Source organism: Microplitis mediator, chromosome 3, assembly GCF_029852145.1.
Source record: "Microplitis mediator isolate UGA2020A chromosome 3, iyMicMedi2.1, whole genome shotgun sequence".
In the NCBI taxonomy this organism is placed as follows: domain Eukaryota; kingdom Metazoa; phylum Arthropoda; class Insecta; order Hymenoptera; family Braconidae; genus Microplitis; species Microplitis mediator.
In genome coordinates, this window is record NC_079971.1 from 21,744,448 (window position 1) to 21,767,076 (window position 22,629).

At 30.8% G+C, this 22,629-nt stretch overlaps 1 protein-coding gene across 6 annotated transcripts; it reads left to right on the forward strand.

The window, feature by feature from the left end:
* Positions 1-137: 137 nt before the first annotated feature.
* LOC130665807 (arginine-glutamic acid dipeptide repeats protein-like) lies at positions 138-22,045 on the forward strand. 6 transcript variants are annotated; one of them, XM_057466400.1, is made up of 7 exons: positions 139-456; positions 1,235-1,442; positions 6,069-6,428; positions 9,708-13,605; positions 15,246-15,521; positions 17,544-17,754; positions 20,331-22,045. In XM_057466400.1, the coding sequence occupies exons 2-7, from the start codon at positions 1,395-1,397 to the stop codon at positions 20,410-20,412; spliced, it is 4,875 nt and encodes a 1,624-aa protein (XP_057322383.1). In that variant the 5' UTR covers positions 139-456; positions 1,235-1,394; the 3' UTR covers positions 20,413-22,045. The 6 variants fall into 6 exon arrangements, with proteins under 6 accessions (XP_057322386.1, XP_057322387.1, XP_057322383.1 ...); XM_057466402.1 differs by having other exon boundaries at positions 6,087-6,428; XM_057466401.1 differs by having other exon boundaries at positions 140-456; positions 20,346-22,045.
* The last annotated feature ends 584 nt before the right edge of the window (positions 22,046-22,629 follow it).

Consider the following 22,629-nt stretch of genomic DNA (forward strand, 5'->3'; position numbering starts at 1 on the left):
ACGTAAAACGAAAGACTCGACTCACTTGTTATTATTATTATTATTATTTAAAAATATAATAACAATAATAATGTAAGGAATGATTTGGAACAGGAGCGCACCCCCACAAAAGAAAAATGAAACAAAACGGCAGTACAAGATGGCGGCGTTTGGGTGTTGTGGCTGTTGTTGAATTTATTTTTACCTCCGGGGTTACGCTACCAACAAATTATTCACTTAATTACTATAAACAATTCCTCGTTTATTTATATATTTACAATTATATATAATAATATTACAGTGATTTTTTTTTTTGACTTATTGGTTATATTTTTAATAAAAGTGTTTCTGCAAGTGGATATTATTTTTCTCAATGAAACAAAAAAATAAAAGAGACGGAGTAACAATGCGAGATTATCGTTAATATACCGAAATATATATATATATATATATACACATATATATATTCATTTATAGGTAAGTCTCCAAAAAATTTATTTACTTTTTTTTTACTTTATTTATTTTCGCTAATTGCTTTAGATTTTTTTTTTATTGATTTTATTTTTTTTTTAACCTTTTTTTTTTTTATAAATATTTTAAAGTACAGCTTTGACATCGTGTATATTTTTGCCTTTACCTGCATATATATACATATATATTCATATATACATATATATCTATAATATATATATACATATATTATAGATATATATATATATATATTATATATATGTGCGTTTGCTTTATTGCTCTATTTACAACTATAATTAATTATTTTATTATTTAATTGAATTAGAAACATTAAAATTTGAAATTAAATTTTTTTGTTGATAAAAAAATTTTATAATAAAAAAAAAAGTCGTTGCCTGCGTATTTCACCGTGACTAATGAACCACATATTAAATATAAAAAAAATAAAAAGGGCTTAGATAAAAAAAAAAAAATAATTAAACCTTTGCCAAGATAATGAATAAATAAAAGGTTGTAATAATTTTTTTTTAAAGTATAAACAGTAAAAAAATAAAAAAGGCTTTATTATAATTAGTTAGAATTTATTTAAAGAATAATTGTTATTGTTACATAGACCCGCATGCAACAAGTCGAATGTATGTGCATCAGTCGTATAATTTATTTGTTATCTAATTTAATTGTATTAAGTAATATATATAAAGTAAGTTGTATATGTTAAGGAAAAAATTTAGATTGTTGTAATATAAAGAAAAATTGTTTTTTTTTTTTTAAATCGGTGGCTCAGGATTATTCGGTAAAAGAGAGAGATAGGAGTCAGTAAGAGAGTGAGGGCGAGAGAGGGGGATTTTAAGAGAGCGAGAGAAGGGGCGAGAAAAAAACCGGAAGAGATCGAAACCCAGTCGATAACACTGGAGAAAGACGGTGGAGCTTCGGAGGAGGGGGAGATGTCCGCTGGCACCCAGGGCGAGATTCGGGTCGGTCCATCGCACCAGGTTTGCTAAATTCATTCCAACATCCTCATTTATTATAATTATTATTACTACTACTATTATTATTATTAATTTTATTCATATTGTCATTTAATTTAATTTGCTTTCTTAAGACTTTCTCTTTGTCATCGCAAATTCTTATCTTTCTGTTATTTAAAAATTTTATTATGAATCTACTTTTTAAAATCGTTTGATCGAGGCTTGTTGGGATCGATCATCGTCGTGGCGAAAGGTGCACTTTTAATATTAAATTTATATTTATTTAATATTTCGATGGTTCAAATTACGCGGTTATTATTATTAGGCAAAGGTTATTTTATAATATTGTTTATTATTTATTTTATTTAGTGGTTTTTTTAGTCACGGTGAATTGTTATTTGAACCGTCTGATAAACAAATCTTACGTCCGCCGTCGATTGCTCCAAGCAAGCCAGATGTTTTTAAAATATATATATTATTATTATTTAAGGGGAGAGGTTGGATTTATTTTCTTTAAACTTTATCTTTATACTTTTATTTAAACTTTGTTAATTATGCCATAAGGATCTGTAACTATAAATCTATTTTGACGTTTATTTTTATAAATATTTAATAACTAATTAAAATACTCCGTGGGCTTTAAATATTTATTCAGTTATCGCATTACATGAGCCCATAAAAGGGTATTTAGTTAATTACCTGCCTTTGATAGTGTAGTATAAAATTATTTTTATAAATTCAGCTTAACAGCAAAAGTCGAGTTAAAAAAAAATTTATAAAACGCTAATAGCAAAAAAAAATCAGTCTTCTGTAGAAAACCCGACTCCTTTTTTTTAATTTTACAGGCAGAAAAAAATCTTACTAAAGTATATAATTTTTTGATTCAAGATTATTTTAATTAATTGGATATTTTATGAAAGAAAAAATTAATTTCTTGCCAAAAGAAATGTAGTAAATTTTTTAGAGAAAACCCTTGAAAAAAATCCATGTAAAATTACATGGGAATCCATAAAAATCCATGCAGGAAATTATGAATTTACATGAGGATCCATGGGGTCAGCATAAGAAAATACGAAAAATATTTAACGCCGGAAAAAAAAATTTTAGTCATGGGAAAAAATAATTAGATCTGAGATTTATTTAGATCGACGTAGATCTAATTTTTTCAAATTTTAGATCTCTATGAGTAAATCTACTCAGGTCTACTCAAAAATCTAAGATGGAAAAAGGAATAAAGATCATTTGTATGTGAAAATTTTGGCATTTGGTCTGTGCCTGAGCATAAATGAATAATTAATTTTTAAAAATATTATTCAGCACTTTTTTATAGATCGTGACATCTCCAAATAGATCTTTGATTAATTATGCAAAAAAAGGTCTCGCTTATTTATTGGCTATAAAAAGTTGGGGTATGAAAAATTTTTCCCAAAAATATCCTATCAAAAAAATCCATGTAGGATTATATGGAAATCCATAAAAATCCATAGGAGAAACTGAGGATTTGTCGAAGGATTCATGGGGATCAGCATAGGAAAGTACGAATCTATGTAGGAAAGTATGGGCACCTAAATTCTCATATAGGAAATCCATATGGGAAACTATGGATACCTGGATTCCCATACAGGAGTCCCACTCAGGAAAGCGGGTGCCTGGATTCCCATACCAAAGAAATCTAAACTAGGTTCCCATATGGATGTTTTGATTCCTATGGGAATCCACGTAAGAATCTATACAGGAATCTATGCTGGATTTCTATAGGAAACCATATGGTAATCGATCCTAAAACACCATGTGAGAATTTTCATGGGAACCTAAGCTAGATTCCCACGTGAATTTTTTTGATAGGGAAATGTATATTTTATCGACGATCATCGTTGAAGTAAATTCTTTAGTCAATAATATTTATCTTGTTAAAAGTATTTCTTTTTCTGCTTCGTATGCATTGAAGTTACGAGTTTCAATGTCTGTTTAGTCAATCAAAATAATCCAATTTCAGACCAATGCAATTTACCGGGTTAAAAATCATCAGTTTCTACCCGTTTATTGTAAACCTCAGAATAATCATATAGTTGGATTAGCAAGAGAATGCGATTCTAGTATTTCGTTCTGTAGTAAAATGTTCGGATTGAATGTTACTTGATGATAACCCGAATCGCAATCTCTCGCTAATTCAAATATTTCCCTGATAGCCAGCGTTTCTGACCAGAAGCTTGCTCAGCTAAAATTTCCTTCAATTCAACGTAAAATTTCTAGCAATTTGAGATTTTCTAACTTTTGACTGCAATATGAATACAAGTTGACGTAAATCTGCTATCGCAATCTGAAAACAAGTTAATAAAAAAGTTATTTTCAAACTGACAGAAAGTTGGTGCCTACTAATGTACGTAACTTACTGCAGTCATCTTGGTGTCAATTTGCGGCAGTAGATCCACGTCAACTTATCGTTAACTTGGTAGTCAGATTATAGTAAAGTTATGGTAGAGTTGACAGATCGCATCCTATACGAAAAAAAAATGCCGACACAACAGCATACATACGATAACACTAAAGATATAAACCGCATATACAATTTTCTCGGGATATATATAGATATATAGATTTGTTCGTGCTGGATTCTCTCGCTAATCTAATCAAATTGACAGTTTAATTTGTACATGCGCTATTGGTCTTGAATTGTCTCGTTTAAACTGACTCCAGGCATTTAAACTTCAAGTTTCGATGCAGTTAATTATAGAAAATAGTATAGAGGTACCGTTTTATGGCCACTAGGAACAGTTCTGAATATTTGAAAAATTTAAATAAAATAATTTGTAACAGACGCAATGACAATTAAATAGAAATTTTATTTTATACTTTTTCATTAATTAAAATGAAGTATTTAATATCCAAAATGGAGCAGGGGCCACAAATGTATGTTTACTCAATAGAGTGTAGCGAAGTAAAAGACGGTTTCAGATTTGATGTGATGGCAGTTTTTACCTTAAGCTCCAGCCAACCTTACCCTGATCTGAAATCATCTTGTTTCATCCCTTGTTACAGAATAAATTATAAAAAAATGCATAATATCTAATCATTCTTGTTGAAGATTAGCGCTCAGGCGATATGTAACCAAAATTGCTGAAGGAAAATATAAAAAAGTACTATCAGTTTTACAATTACTGTTCAAATTTTAAAGAAATTTGTCGTGAAAAAAATACAAAAATTAAAATTTTTTCTTATAAAACCTAAAGCACGTGGCCAAATTATACTCGTTTGAAGAAGTATATCTTTCATGTGTCCTTACGAGTTAAATTTACTATAAGATCCACACTCTAAAACCAAGTGTGTTACAAGTGTATTATTTTAACACATATTAAATGTGTTCTATGTTTAAGGCCATAAATAAAACTATATTTTTTTGTAGTCACTTAAAACACGTTTCACGGTCTGTTAAAAATCTATAGATTGCTTATGGCGTTACAATGTTATTCGGCAAGTGTGTTAATTTCGACTACACACTTAGTTTTAGAGTGCATGATACCATTTCAATTATTCCATTCAATTCAGAAAAAAGTTAGAAGACCAGTAGTATTTTTAAAATTTTAATATAACAAATTAATTAAAAAAAATATCTTATGGGTATCCTATCAAAACAATCCATATGGGAATCCAGCCTAGATTCCTATGTGGGCTCTCACATGGCGTTTTCAGATGAATTTCCAGCATAGATTTAAATACGCGTATCAATAGACGATAGACATAGAAACCCAGATACCCCGAGTTCTAATGTACCTGAAGATCGGAACGTTTTTCGCGCGACGAAAAGTTAAAAAATTTATGTAATTTGACTGCTTAAGATGTAATTTGGGGTGGCTGCAATTTTCGGCTGATATTCTAGCACCCATGCAAAAAATTTCGGAAATCTAGACCCAGTAGATTTTTCATTTTTCATTTCGTTTATTATTTTTGTTTCGCGAAAAACGTTCGGATCTTCAGATACACGAGTTCTATAGAAATTATTTATATAGAAACCCAGATTCTATGGGAAATATGGATTTCCTGGTACCCACAGTTTCCTATGTGAAGTTCCTACATGGATTCTTATATAAATTCATACATTGCTATATTATTTTATATGGATTTACATAAATTCATACTTTCCGTTATGGATTCCTATGGGTTCCCATGCAATCCCATGTGGATTTTTTTGATAATGTATAATAATTCGATGTAATTTTGATATTTAAAAAAACTTTACGTACCTCATGGCATCTGAACAAAACTTAAACCACTCAAACATCTTATTCGCATCAATAACATAATATAATATTTCACTATCAAATAACACGCTTAAATTAATGCTGATTCTTACTAGTGTGTAATTACAAATCTTAATAACACACTGATCTTATTTCTCAAGTATTAATACTCGATTTCAATTTATTTGTAACTAAACTATAAATAAAGTAACAAATAAATATATATCTTTTTATCAACACTTTTGATTCTTTGAATTTCTTTGGACAAAATAATAATAATAAAATAAAAGTATCTCTGAAAAAGTAAAACGGTGGAGGAAAATATTTACAGTAAACATTAAGAGAAGCAATAGATAACAATAGAGCTTTAGGCATCTCACGCTAACGATGCTGCATTGAAACGTTGATACAGGAATTGGTTTCTTGTCAGGCCCGTTTGCCTGATTTCCGGCGGGGTGTGCCATCAGCAGACCTACCATCAGATCATCCAGATCACACAAAACATCGAGAAGAATTAAGATGGAGGCCAACGTCACTGGACGGCGATCTGCTCATGTATCTAAGAGCAGCACGTTCAATGGCTGCATTTGCTGGTATGTGTGATGGAGGTTCACCAGATGATGGTTGCGTCGCAGCATCCCGAGACGACACGACTATCAACGCACTCGATATATTACACGACTCTGGATATGATCCAGGACGAGCACTTCAAGCTCTTGTCAAGTGTCCAGTCCCCAAAGGCATCGATAAAAAATGGTCCGAGGAAGAAACTGTAAGTAGTTTTTTTTACAAATATTTTACCTGCTTACATTCATTTTTAATCCACTAAAGTCCTGTGTGAAATAAATTCGTTTCAAAAAGATTACAAAAAAGTTCGACGTATAGAATTTCTAAACTTGAGACAAATTAGAACTTCGAGGCCAACCCAAAAACTTCCCGCTGTTTTCGAGCTCAGAGAGTCTAAGAGTCTAATCGGTTAATTCATTCCAAAGATATTGTCGGACAAATAAAGTTTACACACACCCACACACGGCTGGACGTTCATCCGGAAGTAGTCAGAATAGTTTCCCAGGATCTTAGAACGTTGAGATCTAATGAATACTCGATTTTCGAAAATCGGACCGTAACATAACTTACCTTTTTTTGAAAAATTTCAATTTTCATAGCGGGAAATTCAAAAAGTTTTTCTAGGAATTATATGAGTGAATTTTGAGTAAAAGAAGGACGTTTTTAAAACATTTTTTTACATCATTTTACCCTCGTTCCGAAAAAGTTTCTATTAGAAACAAAAAACGTTTATAAAAAGTTTCAAATTAGAGGTTCTTGAACTTTTTCAGAACCAGGGTAAAATGTAGATAAAATATGTTATGACTCATGAGAAATACATGTGTAAAAACGTTATTTTTTTACCCAAAATTAACTCATTAAAAGTTTTAGATACTTTTTTTTTCTATCAAAATTACAAAAACTCTACTCAATGTTCTTACCTGTCTCAAGTTTAAAAGTTTCACATGTCGAACTTCTTCGGAATCTTTTTTGAACGAATTTTTTTTACACGGGTCATAAATCCCAATTCTTTATAATCTTCAAATATTTTTTTATGATAAAATATTAAATTTTTCTATTTGCTTCTCTACAATAGCCGAGTCAATAAATTGATTAATGTTTCCACCTGTTTAAAGAATCTATTTAACCACGTGTCCAATAAAAATGCCGTATCACGATCTAATTACTTTTGTAATAGATAATATATTAATTTCAAAACAATTTAGTATCGATAATAAATAAAAATAATGTATTGATGAATTTAAAAAGTCTGCTTTAGTTTATTAAGTTAAAGTATTAACATCAAGGTATTTATTTGTTTTTAAATTTTATTTATAAATTATCTAAACAATTTTATTTTTCATTTTTTATCTTGAATAATTTACCTGGAATTTATATTTTACTGTCATACAAAAATAATTGATAATTTAATTGTACATTTAATTTAAATTCAACAACAACAAGATAACAATAATTGAATTTCAAAACATAAGATTAGATTTCATTGAATTTTGTATTTGTTCTTAAATTATTTCAGTAATCGGTAAAAAAACGTAATGAATACTATTCTTAGTTCAAGTTTTTATAGTGTAAATAATAAAAAAAATGCACTGAGAGAAAAAAATGTATATTTTCAAGAAAAAATTATTGATTTAAGTATTTTAGTGACTTAAAATAGTGCCAAGCAATTAATTTCTTCAATGAAGTAAAGTAATTACTTTCCCGTGTAAAAAAAATTCGTTCCTAAAAAAGTTCCGCATGTGAAACTTCTAAACATGAGACAAATTTGAACTTCGAATAGAACTTTTTTGGAACGTTAGTAATTTTGATAGTAAAAAAAAAAGTTTTTATGAGGGAATTTAGAGTCAAAAAAGGACGTTCTTGGAAATTTTTTGAAATTTTATGTGGACATTCCCAAAAAATTCCATATTTACCACTTTTGACCTTTTTCGGAAGCTAAAAAAGACTTTCCAAAAACATTCAAAAGTAGTTCCAAAATCACCCCTTTTGACTTTTTTATGGACTAAAAAAGGCGTTCAAAAACTTTCCAAAATCACTACTTTTGCATCTTTTGTAGAATAAAGACGTTCTAGAAATATGCCAAAATAGTTCAAAAATCACTACTTTTGAATTTTTTATCGAACTAAAAAAAACGTCTATAAAAAATTCCGAAGAAATTCCAAGAACGTCCTTTTTTTACTCTAAATTCTCTCATAAAAACTTTTTTTTTATCATTAAAATTACTAAAGTTCCCAAAAGTTCCATTCGAAGTTCTAATCTGTCTCATGTTTAGAAGTTCCACATGCGGAACTTTTTTGGAACGAATTTTCAAGTATTTTATTTAGTTGCTTAATACTAAGAAAAAAATTTTATTGCGTCAAAAAAATAGTATTAGACATGCCCTTCTTTTAATCTAATGTTGTTCAGATTAGTTTTGTACCTTAAAAAACATTTTTTTTATAAATAAATAATTTTACCCTATCTAAGATTCGAACCTAGACCAATCACGCGAGACTTATGACTTACTCAAGATGTTTGTCATCTTGAATATTAATCCAAGTTGAAATCTGAGGCATACTTTGAACCTAAATGAGCATTGAAAACCTACATTAGATTTTTTAGGACATGCTTGTAAAAGCTTGAAATGGCCCGACTTAGACTTACAAAGGCTCGGATTAAACCTACTGAGACTTATGAAGGCATGAATTAGACCTACATAGACATAAATCGTGAAACGAACGTAACTAGACTTAACAGAAGGAAGGACTTGCAAGGAATACTACAAGAAAGTAAAATTGTTAAATTCGTGGACTACTGGAGAATTGACGCAAGTGATCCAGTCATCTCTCCAGTAGGCTAATGACACCCAAGGGTGGGTTGGGTCCAACAGGCAGACTGGGACTAACAGAGGGTCGATTTAAAAAATTCTAAGGCTAGTAAAAAATTGCTGCAAGTGATCCAGCAATTTTATCAGTTGATTAATGACCTAGAAGCAGCCTGAGATCCACAGAGAGTCGATTCAAAAAATTCTGAGCTCGTTCGTTTCACGATATATGTCTTTGTAGGTCTAATTCATGCCTTTGTAAGTCTAAGTTGGTTCGTTTCAAGCTTTTACAATGATTATCTAAAAAGTCTAATGTAGGTTTTCAATGCTCATTTAGGTTCAAAGTATGTCTTAGATTTCGACTATAATTTACACAACTAAATAATAAAATTTGAATATTTAATAGTTTATAGAAGTAGCTCTTGAAAAAATTAATATATTTTACATTTTTATCAATACCAATTCCTTTTTTTTATTTAACTAAATAGTTGCTTAATTGAAGTTTTTAATTGTAATAAGTTTGAGAACTATTTGCTTGCATTAAGTAATTGATGCTTCTAGAAATTTATTACTAAAGTGAAGTAATAATTTTCTCAAACTACTTGAATTTCCTTATTTTTTCTCTCAATAATAGTAAACTTAGTTATTAGCTTTTTTTTTTTGTTAATTTTATGTTTATAGAAACGATTTGTCAAAGGTCTCCGTCAATTTGGCAAAGATTTTACACGTATACGTAAAGATTTATTACCCCACAAAGACACACCAGAATTGGTTGAATATTATTATTTATGGAAAAAAACACCAGGTGCAAATAATAATCGTCCCCATAGACGTAGACGTCAAGGTTCATTGCGACGTATACGAAATACACGTAACTCACGTGCGGGTACTCAGAAAGAGGAGATACCCACTGTTCAAACTAAAGAAAATAATACACCAGCAAACACGACGAGCGCTAAGGAAGCAACTACCGAGCCAGAAACACCGTCTGTCGGTGCTTCGGCAAGTAGTAATAACAATAATAGTACAAGTACTAATAATAATAATAACAATAGTAATAATAATAATCCGGGCGGTGAAGTTAGTTCTGTGACAGAGGACGATAATTCGGAGGAAGACAGTGATTCGCGTGATACAAATACAAACGGTTCGGCATTTGAACGATCTTGTCAGCATTGTTTTTCAACAACATCTAAAGATTATCAGATTGCTGGTAAAGATAGACTATTACTTTGTCTGGAATGTCGATCACACTTGAAAAAAACAGGAGAATTACCTCCAGCACCGCCTTATCTATTTCGACCTGTACCTGCAGAATCACCGGACAGTCCCGGTAGAATGCGGACACGTAATAAAGCTAAAGAAACACCACGTCCAGCACGACCACGTAGAACTGGAGGTACTGATACTCCGGATCAAGAAAAACAACAGCAACAGCAGCAGCAACAGCAACAACAACAGCAAAATCAACAGACACCTGACAAGAAAAAGAAGTCAACGAAATCAGAGACGCCGAAGAAAACACAAAAGAGGCCGCAAATTGATGAAAACGACGAGGATAAAGATCCACAAAAACGTAAACGTGCCGAAAGTCCATCGGAATCTCTGACGACTGATTCAAACTCGCTGATGGATGAACCAGAGCGTGAAAACGAAGTTGATTCCAATGAGAATCAACCGTCCTCAAATGTACCGGTTGTTAATGAAGATCCTTTCTCACCAGAAACAACACCCGAAGAATCCTCAGAAACTACGCCGGTATCTACACCTATTCCTCCGCCGGTAATAACGACTTTACCTATAAATGTTCCTGTTATTCATGTGCTAGAGAAAAAACCAGTCATTGAAGAGTCACCACCTGAAATTAAAACAGAACCTGAAGACTTGATGAATCAACAACAGCAGCAGCAGATGCAGCAGCATCAACAACAACAGCAGCAGCAACAACAGCAACAACAACAGCAGCAACAACAACAACAGCAACTGCAACCAGTCCCATTGAAACTAGAACCACTTCCAACAGAGGCTGAAATGTCTCCAGTGAATGAGGAAATAAAATCGGAACCTGATTTGCAGCCTCAAAATTTGAATATTAATCAACAACATCAACAACAACAGCAGCAGCAACAACAACAACAACAACAGCAGCAGCATCAGCAGCAGCAACAACAACAACAGCAGCAGCAGCAACAACAACAGCAACAACAACAGATGCAGCAGCAACCGATGATAAATGATTTAAGTCAGAATATACCAAGAAATTTATCACAACCAATGAGCAATCCAATAATTATTCCTCAAAGTATACCTACGGCATTGCCACCACCCCCACCATCTCAATTACCACCTCAACCTCCTCAGGGTCTTCCTCTTAATATGCAATACTCAGGTAGTATACAAGCCGCTCAAACAGTACCGCAAAATCTCTCACAAAATATATCGATACCACAAAATATTCCACAACCGATAGCTCAAAGTTTAGCGGCATCGCGTGATATGATCCAACCACCAATGACGAATCATGCAGAACCACAGCCTTTGGCTCAGAGTATACCAGTACCACCGTTGAATTTAAATATACCGCAAAATTTATCTCAAATTTCACAAATGCCACCTTCACCTCAACCACTTGGTTTGACGGTAATGCCTACGGATAATCGAATTAATGAACGACTCAATGATGACAGGATACCAGAACGTAAATTATTTGATCGTATAGCTGATAGAATACCCGAGAGAATGGAAAATAATGACCATCATCATCATCATCACCATCATCAACAACAACAAGATCACCAAGATCGTCCGCCACCGGAACCGGTTAATCTTTTCCAGCCAATCCAACCGCCACCGCCGATGATTAATGAAAAACCACCGGCTATCTACAGTCTTGCCACAACACCGCCAATGGAACCGCAAAACTTAAAAATAAAACAAGAAATCATTCATCCAGAACCGGATCCTCTCCAGAGTCTTAAAGAAGTTAAAGTTCCTGGATTCCAAGGCGGTTTTCCAGGTCCGAGCTTAGACAATATTAAGAAAGATCCAGACGCAAGTAAACCTCCAACGCCGAGCAAACACTCGAGCCAACAGCCTCTGGCTCAACAGCAGCAGCAACAGCAACAGCAGCAACAACCTGTACCAATACAACAGTCAATAGCAGCATCTCCAACACCACTACCTCCACCTACGTCAATTCCCCAGCCTGTAATGCACCCAAGTCAGCAACCAAGTCCTCACATGGCTCATCCGTTCCACCCACATCATCCGTTGATGCATCATTCACTATTTGCCGCAATGCATCCTTACCATGCCCACGGTTACCCGGGTTACCCTCCAGTCAGTGGTTACCCGTCATTTCCACCTTACGCTTACGGACCACCAGTTCCTCATGCCATTCCTCCGCCATCTCCACAGCGTAGTCAAGAAAGCACGACAATGATGACTGCCCATCACTCGAGTTCGAGTTCTAGTGTAACTACGCGCGAGGAAGGCGAAAATCTGATAGCAACTCATCATCATTCTTCGTCAAGTCATCATCAAGCTGCTACGCTGCATCACGATAAGTTACTCAGTATTTCATCGCATTCGTCGCACAGTCATTCATCATCGCACAGCAGCTCACAGCACAATAGTCAACGTAAACAACAACAGCAACCACCACCTCAAATGGTACAGCAACAAGGATGTTTGACGCCATCGAGTGGAATGCATCATCATCATCGTGGGCCACCGTCATCTGTCCCACCCAGCATACAGCAACCACCAATTATTGAGCCTAAGGTTGAAGAAATGATGGAACCAGAGCCAGAAGAATCACCAAGTCCACGTGGTCCGTCACCCGAACCGCGTATCGAAGATTCCGAGTGTCATCGTTCACAGTCAGCGATATTTTTACGTCACTGGAATCGCGGTGAAAATAATAGCTGTACACGTACAGATCTTATGTTTAAACCAGTGCCTGATTCAAAATTAGCACGTAAGCGGGAAGAACGGTCACGTAAACAAGCAGAACGTGAGCGCGAAGAACGTGATCGTGCTGCTCAACAAGCCCGTAAAATGTCAACGCCTGAAAAACAACCTGAAGTTTGTAAACCACCAAGTCGTGGACCAATGGAACCAGTTGTGTCGCCTTACGACAGGTACGCAGCGACGCGTCCAAGTTCTTACACAGACACACCGGCATTGAGACAGCTATCGGAATACGCGCGTCCCCATGCTGGTTACTCACCAGCTCGACATCCTGGACCACCAGATCCAATGCTACACTACATGTACGCACCTGGTGCACGTGAAAGGCTCGAGCTTGAACACATGGAGCGCGAAAAACGTGAGCGAGAGATTAGAGAATTAAGGGAACGTGAACTGAGCGATAGATTGAAAGAGGAATTGATGAAAGGAACGCCTAGACCTATGCCAGCACCTGTTGATCCCCATTGGATTGAAATACAGAGGAGATACGCTGCTGCAGGATTAGCCCCTGGACCTTCTGGACCACCTCATAGTCTTCAGCATCTTGGGTTCTACGGTGCGCCACCTGGTCCGAGTCAGTTAGACCGCGAACGTATGGAACGACTAGGTAATTATAGCAATATTTATATCATAATACAATCATTGTCGTTTATGTCGTTGTAAGCTTTGATGAATGATTAATTGATTGAATGAATCATGTTTCAAATGGGTAATAGGTGGTATGGATGTACACTCATAAAAAAAATGTTACAAAATTCTAAAGCCCATGACTTTTAGTTAAGTTATCGCATCGAGAGGTACACGTAAAAAAAAGTGTAGTTGAATTTACCACAATCTGGGATACATATACTACACTGACTAGTAATATTTAGGATCACTACACATTTAGTAATGACTACTAGCCTATTGTGGTACACAAACTGTAGTAACATCTACTACTGTCGTTGGTTAAAACAACTCCTTGGTAAATGACAGCTGCGGTTCTTACTACTCCGCATCATAGTTTAAAATTTTTTATCCTTAATTTATTTATTAAATTTATATTAATTGATATTTATTATTTTTCATGGTATTTAAAAAGTTTTAAAAATTTTTAAATTTATATCATATTGTTCGCACAAAGAGTTTTTAAATATATTAAAATGGATTTGTAAATAATTAATTCGAAATGTCACACGCTCTAAATTTTTAAAGTAGATTTCTTTTTTCTATACGTCAGATATTTATTTTTCATTTGGAATCATCTTTATGACAAATTAATTCTTGTATTACTAACATAGTTTCATTGAATATTTAATTTTTGTTGATATAAAATACAAGCACCTAATTTTAAAGGTCATAATTCACACATTTAAGATGTAGTAATTATAACTACAATTGTAGAGCTAGTACACCACACAGTGAGGTAAAAAAGTTGAAGGTGGCGCTGTTGTTTTCGTTTGTCAGTCATTTTACCCCACATTGGAGTAGATTGTACAAATTATGTGATATTGCGTACTCCAAAAATAGTAATACCAACTAATCCTTATATAATTGTGTGGTTAAAGAAACCACAGGATGAGTTTTCCATACTACATTGAGTAGTTACTGAGCTTACAAATTTTTACCCGGTCGAATAGTAAATAGAACTACTACAGTAGAGGTTAATCTATACAGTGTCATTTATGCTCTCCATTTGTCGACACGAGGACCATGAAGTGTAGTTCAATTATTACTAGTTTAGTGTGGTAAATTTAACTCCAGCATTTTTTTACGTGTAACAATCAAAAATACTTCGTCTTTAGCTCTAATTACAAGATGGCGGTGATGCGTAAGACGCCATTTTCTTATACTTCAATTTATTAAAAACGTTTCTTTGAAAACTTCCATGACGAAAATCCTAAATTTTTTTATTTTGTTCATAAGCTCATTGATAATTTTTTTATCGACGCCATTTTGATTTCTATTAAGTTGTCAATAAGTTTTAAAAGCAATTTGTTGATTAATAAGCAATTGGTCTCATATTCATTTATCATTTACTTTTATAACTATTGTTCAAATTATAAAACCCGCCGGAAAATTTTCTAATTTGAAATTCGCGGCAAAAATCAAATTCTCATGCGCTGCCGCCATTTTGTCGTCAGAGTAAAATAGTAAAGTATTTATGAATGGATTCTAATTAAAAGGGACTTTGGAGTTTTGGTAAAGTAAATAATCAAATGAAAGAAAAGTGTGTTGACATTGGGTCCGTTAATTGTGCGGGTTTAGGGATTCCCACTGGAGCCGGCGGGGGGCCAGCGGGCGCAGGAGCCGGCCATCCTGTTGCACATCATCATGGCCAGCTTGACGAGCGACTGGCTCTAGCTGCCGATCCGATGATCCGATTACAGATGGCTGGCATCTCGCCCGAATATCATGCTCACACTCACGCGCATACTCACGCGCATACCCACTTGCACCTACATCCAGGACAACAGCAGGCCCAGCAACAAGCACAGCAACAACAGGAAATGGCTGCCGCTGCCGCTGGATACCCCCTGCCTGGTATGTCTCCCCATAAAAAAAAAAAAAAAAAAAAAAACCAAAATCATCATCAATCGTGTCTTCAAATAATTTTCATAAAAAAAAATTAAATTAAATAATTAAAAACATCTTTTGGTTTTTGCAAATCTTTTTCCTCATGTTAAAAAAAAATTTTATTCTCACTGTTATTTATTTTTTTTTCTATTACATTATTAAGACATTTAAATATTAATTTATTATAAAGAGTGGCCACAAACAGGGAAATATCATAGAAATGCCAGGGAATTTCGAAAAGTATTCGAGAATTTAATTGCGACAGTTCAAAACTTTTAAGTGATTTTCCCCAGGAAACTCAAAGAAAAATGGTCTTACAGCAAAAACAAAAAAAGCAAATTGTAGCTTCGAGTATCTAGTTTTCAGTTCTGGTCTTGAAATTTTTTTTAATGTGCGCGGTCCCGGAGTAATCCTAAGAAAACCATCGGAGAAAAATTTTCAAAATTTTCGCTCGTCTTCAAAACAGTCCTCGGGCTTTAATAAATTTTTTTCGATTGATTAATTTTTTATTACTCCAGATCGTGCATGATAAAAAAATTTCAAGGCCAGATCACAAAACTAGACCCTTGAAGCCACAACTAGTCTTTTTTCTTCTTGTTGTGCGACAATTTGCCCTCGAGTTATCACCTGTTGAAAATCACTTGAAAATTTGAAATTTTTTTTACTGTACTTTAATTTTTGCGACTGGAGTATTTTGAATTTATTTTAATGATAAAATTTCTTATTGAATATTTTAACTTACATATTTTTAATGACGAACGATCAAAAGTAGGCCATATTAATTTATTTTATTGAATTTTTTTGGTTTTTCGAATAATTAAATCATCAAATTTAATTATTGACGATGAAAATTTGGTTATCTGCGTTAATATCCGCGACAAAAAATCCCACGACAAAATATCCCTAGATAAAATATCCTCAAGGAAATATAAATTATATAAACCTATACGCTTGAAATAGTGCTGTACCTTTTTTTCACAGGTTATATGTGTATATAATTATAAAATATATGAACCCATGCACTTTCAAAAGTACTATACCATTTGAAAAAAAAAAAACATGATTTTCTTAGAGGACCTGTAGTTAAATCTGTGCATAGATTTTACTACAGGTGATGCAACACTATTAAATTAATCAATAGCGCCAAAATTTCAATTTTAAAAATCACAAATTCTACATGAATAATTTTTAAGTTACTTATGAACTTAATATTGCAATTAGTATTAAATATTTATTGAATACTACATATTTTTTAAACTAAAAGGAAATTTTTTTTAGTTATAATATTTTTTTTTTATTTTTTCAAATGATTTCGTTATAAAAATATTAAATCTTGAGGATATTTTACTCAGGGATATATTTTCCAAAGATAATTTATCGTGAGAATATTTTGTCCACGGATATTTACGCGTGTCACGGAAAATTTAATTAAAACTTTGAATCAGGGAGAAATTAAAAACTTTTACGACAAAACCGGGAAATATCGGAGGATTTGAAATAATTTCTTTGTGGTCAACTCTGTTATAATAAAATTTTTTAAATAAATTTTTGTATATATTTATATATAAATATTTATTATCAGAGAGAATGAAATAAATTTTTAGCTCGTCGGCTTTTCTAACAAAAAATAATTATAATAAAAAGGGTATGAGTGCAATATTGATATGAATGAGAGTGTTTTATTTAATTAATAAAAATAATAATAATAATAACTAACATTTTTTTTAATTTACTTAAGTAATAAAATTTATGATGTGGTTATGAATGATTATTTAAAATTGAATGACTGCAGTTTCATAATTAGCACTAATTAAATTTGCTTACTTATTTATATAAATTTACAGTTAGCAATAAATTTTAAAACGGATGTTTACTAGTTTTCTAATTATTTTTTCTTTGATAATTTAATAATTATTTTATTAATGGAGTAACATAAAAAAACTTACTATATGTTCTTTTTTTTGCCCCGTTCTATTCATAATCCCATAGCGGCGGCTGGTGCTAATTACCCACGACCAGGAATGATGCAACGTGACCCAACACTTGGATTACATCCAGCGGAATTATTATCACGACCTTATGCTGATATTGCAGCGGCGGCACATCATGAACAAATTCAACGTCACCTTATGATGGAACGCGAACGCGGATATCCTCCAAGTCATGCGTCTTTAGTTGCTCATCATGAAGAATACTTAAGGTTTTTATATTAAAATATTATACATATATAAAAATATATATATATATATTTTTTTAATGTATGTATTAATAAAATTAAAACGGCAGTATAATTATTGCCAAAGAGGTTCTAGCTTGATACAAAAAATTACTTACTCTTAAATTATTAGACTGAATATTATTAATTTTTAATCATTATTATTATCCCTGGCGAATTCGAATTACATTATTTACGCTAATTACCGTAATTTACGGTATTCGGAAGAACTGCGGTATCTTACAGTAGATTGCGGTATTTTTATGGCAAATTTACCGTAAATTTCCGGTGATCCTGCAATATTTCATAGCATAAGTTCGATAAAATTCCGGTATTTCATTGTAAACATTCGGATTTATGGCAAAATTACGGAAATTTACTGGGAAGTGATGTCTTATGCCGCGTTTACGGTAAAAAATGCCGCAAATTGCGGTATCTTACACTAGATTGCGGTATTTTATGGTAAGATTGCGGTAATTTACCATAAATTTGTGGTGGTCCTGCGATATTTCACAGTAAAAGTTCAATAAAATTCTGGTATTTCATTGTGAACTTTCGGATTTACGGCAAAATTACGGTAATTTACTAGAAAGTGATGTCTTATGCCGCGTTTACGGTAAAAAATGCCGCAAATTGCGGTAACTTACACTAGATTGCAGTATATTATGTTAAAGTTGCGGCAATTTACCGTAAATTTGCGGTGGTCCTGCGATATTTCACAGTAAAAGTTCAATAAAATTCTGGTATTTCATAGTGAACTTTCGGACTTACGGCAAAATTTCGGTAATTTACTGGAAAGTGAAGTCTTATACCACGTTTACGGCAAAAAATGTCGCAAATTGCGGAATGTTGCCGTAATCTGCGATAAATTTGCCGTAGTTATGCGGTATTTTACGACTAAATACAGTAATTTACGGTAAATTTTGTAATTTACCGTAATTCGGATCTACAAGGGATGTCATCACTTTTGATTTTTTTATTTAGACCTCAAATTCATGCGTAAGAATAAAAAAAACAAAAGTATTATTCAGTCTTCAAAATGGCTGACGCGCGTGAACTTAAAATGGCGGGTTTTTATTAAACCCACCATTCAAATTCAAATAAATTAAATAACCTAAAAAACTATTGTGCAATAATTGTAACGAAATAAATTAATTCATAGATACAGATAATTTGTAAAATATTTTGATCAGCATAATCTTTTATTTCAATGAGTTTTTAAAGTTTATAACCTTTAAAACTCATTGATTTTCTTTTAATTGTTTTAATTGGATCATTAGTTTAAAATTACATTAGATCTGCATTAGAAGTTGAATTTTAATTGTTGTTTGTTGTAATTAATTGATTTGAATAGTAGTTCTTAATAAAACTTTATTGTAAAATATTTCGAAGGTTATGAGAAATAAATTATGTACATTGATTACGTATTCTAAGCGCGATTAAAAATCTCATCTATATGAGCGTGTAAACAAACGAATTAGGAAAATTAAAAAATTACATTCGGTTACTTTTGAATTAATATCCGAGTACGTGAGTTTAAAATTAGGTCAGTTATTTATTATTATGTTATTTTTATAATTAAGTAAAAACTTAATTATAGGAAACTTAAGAGACTGAATGACTTGACCAATGATGGATTAGATAATTTTGTACGAAAATTGTCAGTAATAATTATTTTATAAATATTTATGATAGAAAATATTTAAAAGAAAAAGAGTCAAAATTTCGGTATTACAGGGCGGCATAAATGACCGATCGAAATTACAGGACAGTATTGTGGTAAACTCGGGACACTAACGATAATATATTTTCATGCATATTCAATTTAAAATTTTATTTTATTTTAATTATACCAGAAAAAATTTTAAAAATAATTGTGTGGTTATACTGATAATTAAATTTTATAGCAAATAATAATGGACTCATAGACAATACGTAAAATTTAAAAATAAATATTTTTTATTTTAATTTATAAAAATAATATTTTTAATCAAACAACAGAAGTAACTTAAATAAATTAAATGCAAGTGGTATCTCACTGTTTTATAATAACTTTGGTCAGTAAACTGAAGTAGCCAACAATGCGTACCGCAATTGTGCAACGGTCAATTTTTCGGTAGCAATTAAAGGACACTGCAATTTATTAACTAATTATAAATATTTCAAGCAAATAAACTTTTCACATACCATTTAATTTACTGCGCTATTATATTAAGTTTAAATTATATTCGTACGTTATTTCATGACATAAACATATGCTTATCACCGCTTGACGATTTCTTAGCAAAGACACTACGATACACAAAAATATGTTACTGTAAACACTGACATCAATACAAATTGTTTTCGACATTTAAATATATTATTTACTATCAAGTTTTGTATAATTTTCAAAAGAAAAAACTTTGATCATTTTGATAAAATAATTATCTATGTACTCAAGCTCACATTAAATTACTAGTACAAAATTCTCGTGGTTATTTTATTTTAATCTGATTATTAAAAACTAGAACCTCTTTCCAAATCGTAATTGTCATTGAACAATTTATAATTATTAACAGAAATTTTTATTATAGACAACAACGTGAACGTGAACTAAAAGTTCGTGCATTAGAAGAAGCAGCTCGTGGATCACGACAATGAAATAATAATTATTTTAGTTAAAATATATTTATATAAATAACAATTTAAATAATTTATATTATTATTATTATATTGATAAATTAGCAATTATTTAAGTAATTCGTCCTGGAACCTTAGTATGAATTTTTATTTGTTTTTTATTATTTAGTTAACTCAATTTATTAATTAATGCATTAATAATAGAAATAGGGATGATTAATGATAATTATTAACAATTATTATATTTTTTTCTAAGCAATTATTTTAAAATAATTAACAATACATTTTTTAATTAGTTTTTTTTTAACATTTTTTTTGTTTAAATAAAAAAATGTTTTATTCCAGGACGGAGAAAGTGCGAATTTTAATTACATGAGTTAATTTTTTTTTTCTTAAGGAAAAAATGAAATAAAAAATTTGACTATTTACTTATAAATATATATATAAATTTTAGTATATATTTATATATACATATATGAATATATGAATATAAATAAATATATATTGAACGTTTCATTGGCTAAAACAAACTATTTTTAGTGTATGAAACGTTGTGTAATATTGTCCATTGTAAATACGGAGAAAAAAAAATAATGAAATGAAAGAAAGAAAAATAAACGAGATCGCGGAAGAAAGAGAAAGAAAATAAATAGAATTTCATAGATAATAAAAAAAGTAAATAAATAAATAAAACAAATAAAAACTTTTTTAAATAAATTAATTAGTATAAATAATAGTATTTTTTTTATGTCATTTTTAAGTGTAGAAAAATTTTAACTTTTATGGCAATTAATAATAAATTATTAATAATTAAAATAAATATAAAAAAAACTATTAACGTAAGATAATAAAAATAGTATTGAATTTAATTATTTTGTATATTTTAATCTATTAATCTTTAATTATAATAATTAACTTATACATAATTAATAATTTATTATGTAAGCGAATTATTATTAATATTTGCTGTGGGATTTTTATTTTAGTGTAAAAATGTTTTATGAAATTTACTTAATGGCATATTTAAGATTTTTTTTTAATTATTTTATTTAATAAATCTTTTTATTTGCCAATTTAATAAAATAGTGTATAAATAAATCAAAATGAAGCCTTTAGATGAAAATAAAAATTTTTAAAACAATTGTCTTTTGTTTCTCTTTACTTTAAATCTCATCTTTTCTTTTCTTTCTTTTCCATTTTCGCGAGCTAACATTCAAAAATAAAATATTTTTTAAATTATAAATTAGACAATTGCGTTAAATGGCCTAGTTTTTCTCTCATTTTAATGACTCAGTTTTTAATATTTTCTAACTCAGTAAAAATTATTAAAAAAAAAAAAATAAATTACATTTATCAATTGACTTATTATTAATTATAAAAATAAAGATTTTTTTATAGAATCTTAAATATTTATTTCCCCAAGTTTTTTATTCTTAATAAATAAACTAGGTCATTTATTTAAATTGAGTGAAATAAAATTTTTAAAACTCTTTTAAAAAATAAACTCTAAAGTTTTAAATTTAAAAAATAAAAACACTTGGGTGCGTGTAAATTGTAAAGCTTAAAAAGATATCCAATGTAATCTAGTTGTTAAATGAAAATTAAAAAAAAAAAAACTATTTCATACAAACATTAAAATTAAAAAAAAACCAAACGAATTAGTTATTATTTCGACTGTCTCTATTTTTAAGATATAATTTAACTAAGTGATGTAATAAATAAAACATTATAATTAGTTAAGCAGATGTAATGTTTTTTTAGCATCTCACATTAAGTTAAGTGGTTTATTTTTTTTTATTTAGTCTAATATGAAGCCCAGTGCATCTCTATTACATATGTGTATTATAATTTTCATACTGTGCATACATATGTACTGACAAAAAATCCAACACAACGAGAATGAGAAAGATATTTAATATAAAGAGGATTTTATAAATGTACTCATATATATTTAGACTCTTGATATATTAACATCTCTTCAGAATTATTTTTTAAATAAAAATTTAAAAAAAATTGTGATCATATTTAAACTTGAATTGTGATTTTTAAATAATGGCGGGAGATAATAAATGGGAAGAACCTTTCAAAGTAAAAAATAATGCAAATGCGCGGGAAAGAGATCGTACTTATAGGTTAATTAATTGATAACATAATAAATATATAAATATAACTATATATATGTATAAATAAATAATTATTAATTTTTTTATAGTGTTAACATGGCATTTAATACTTTGC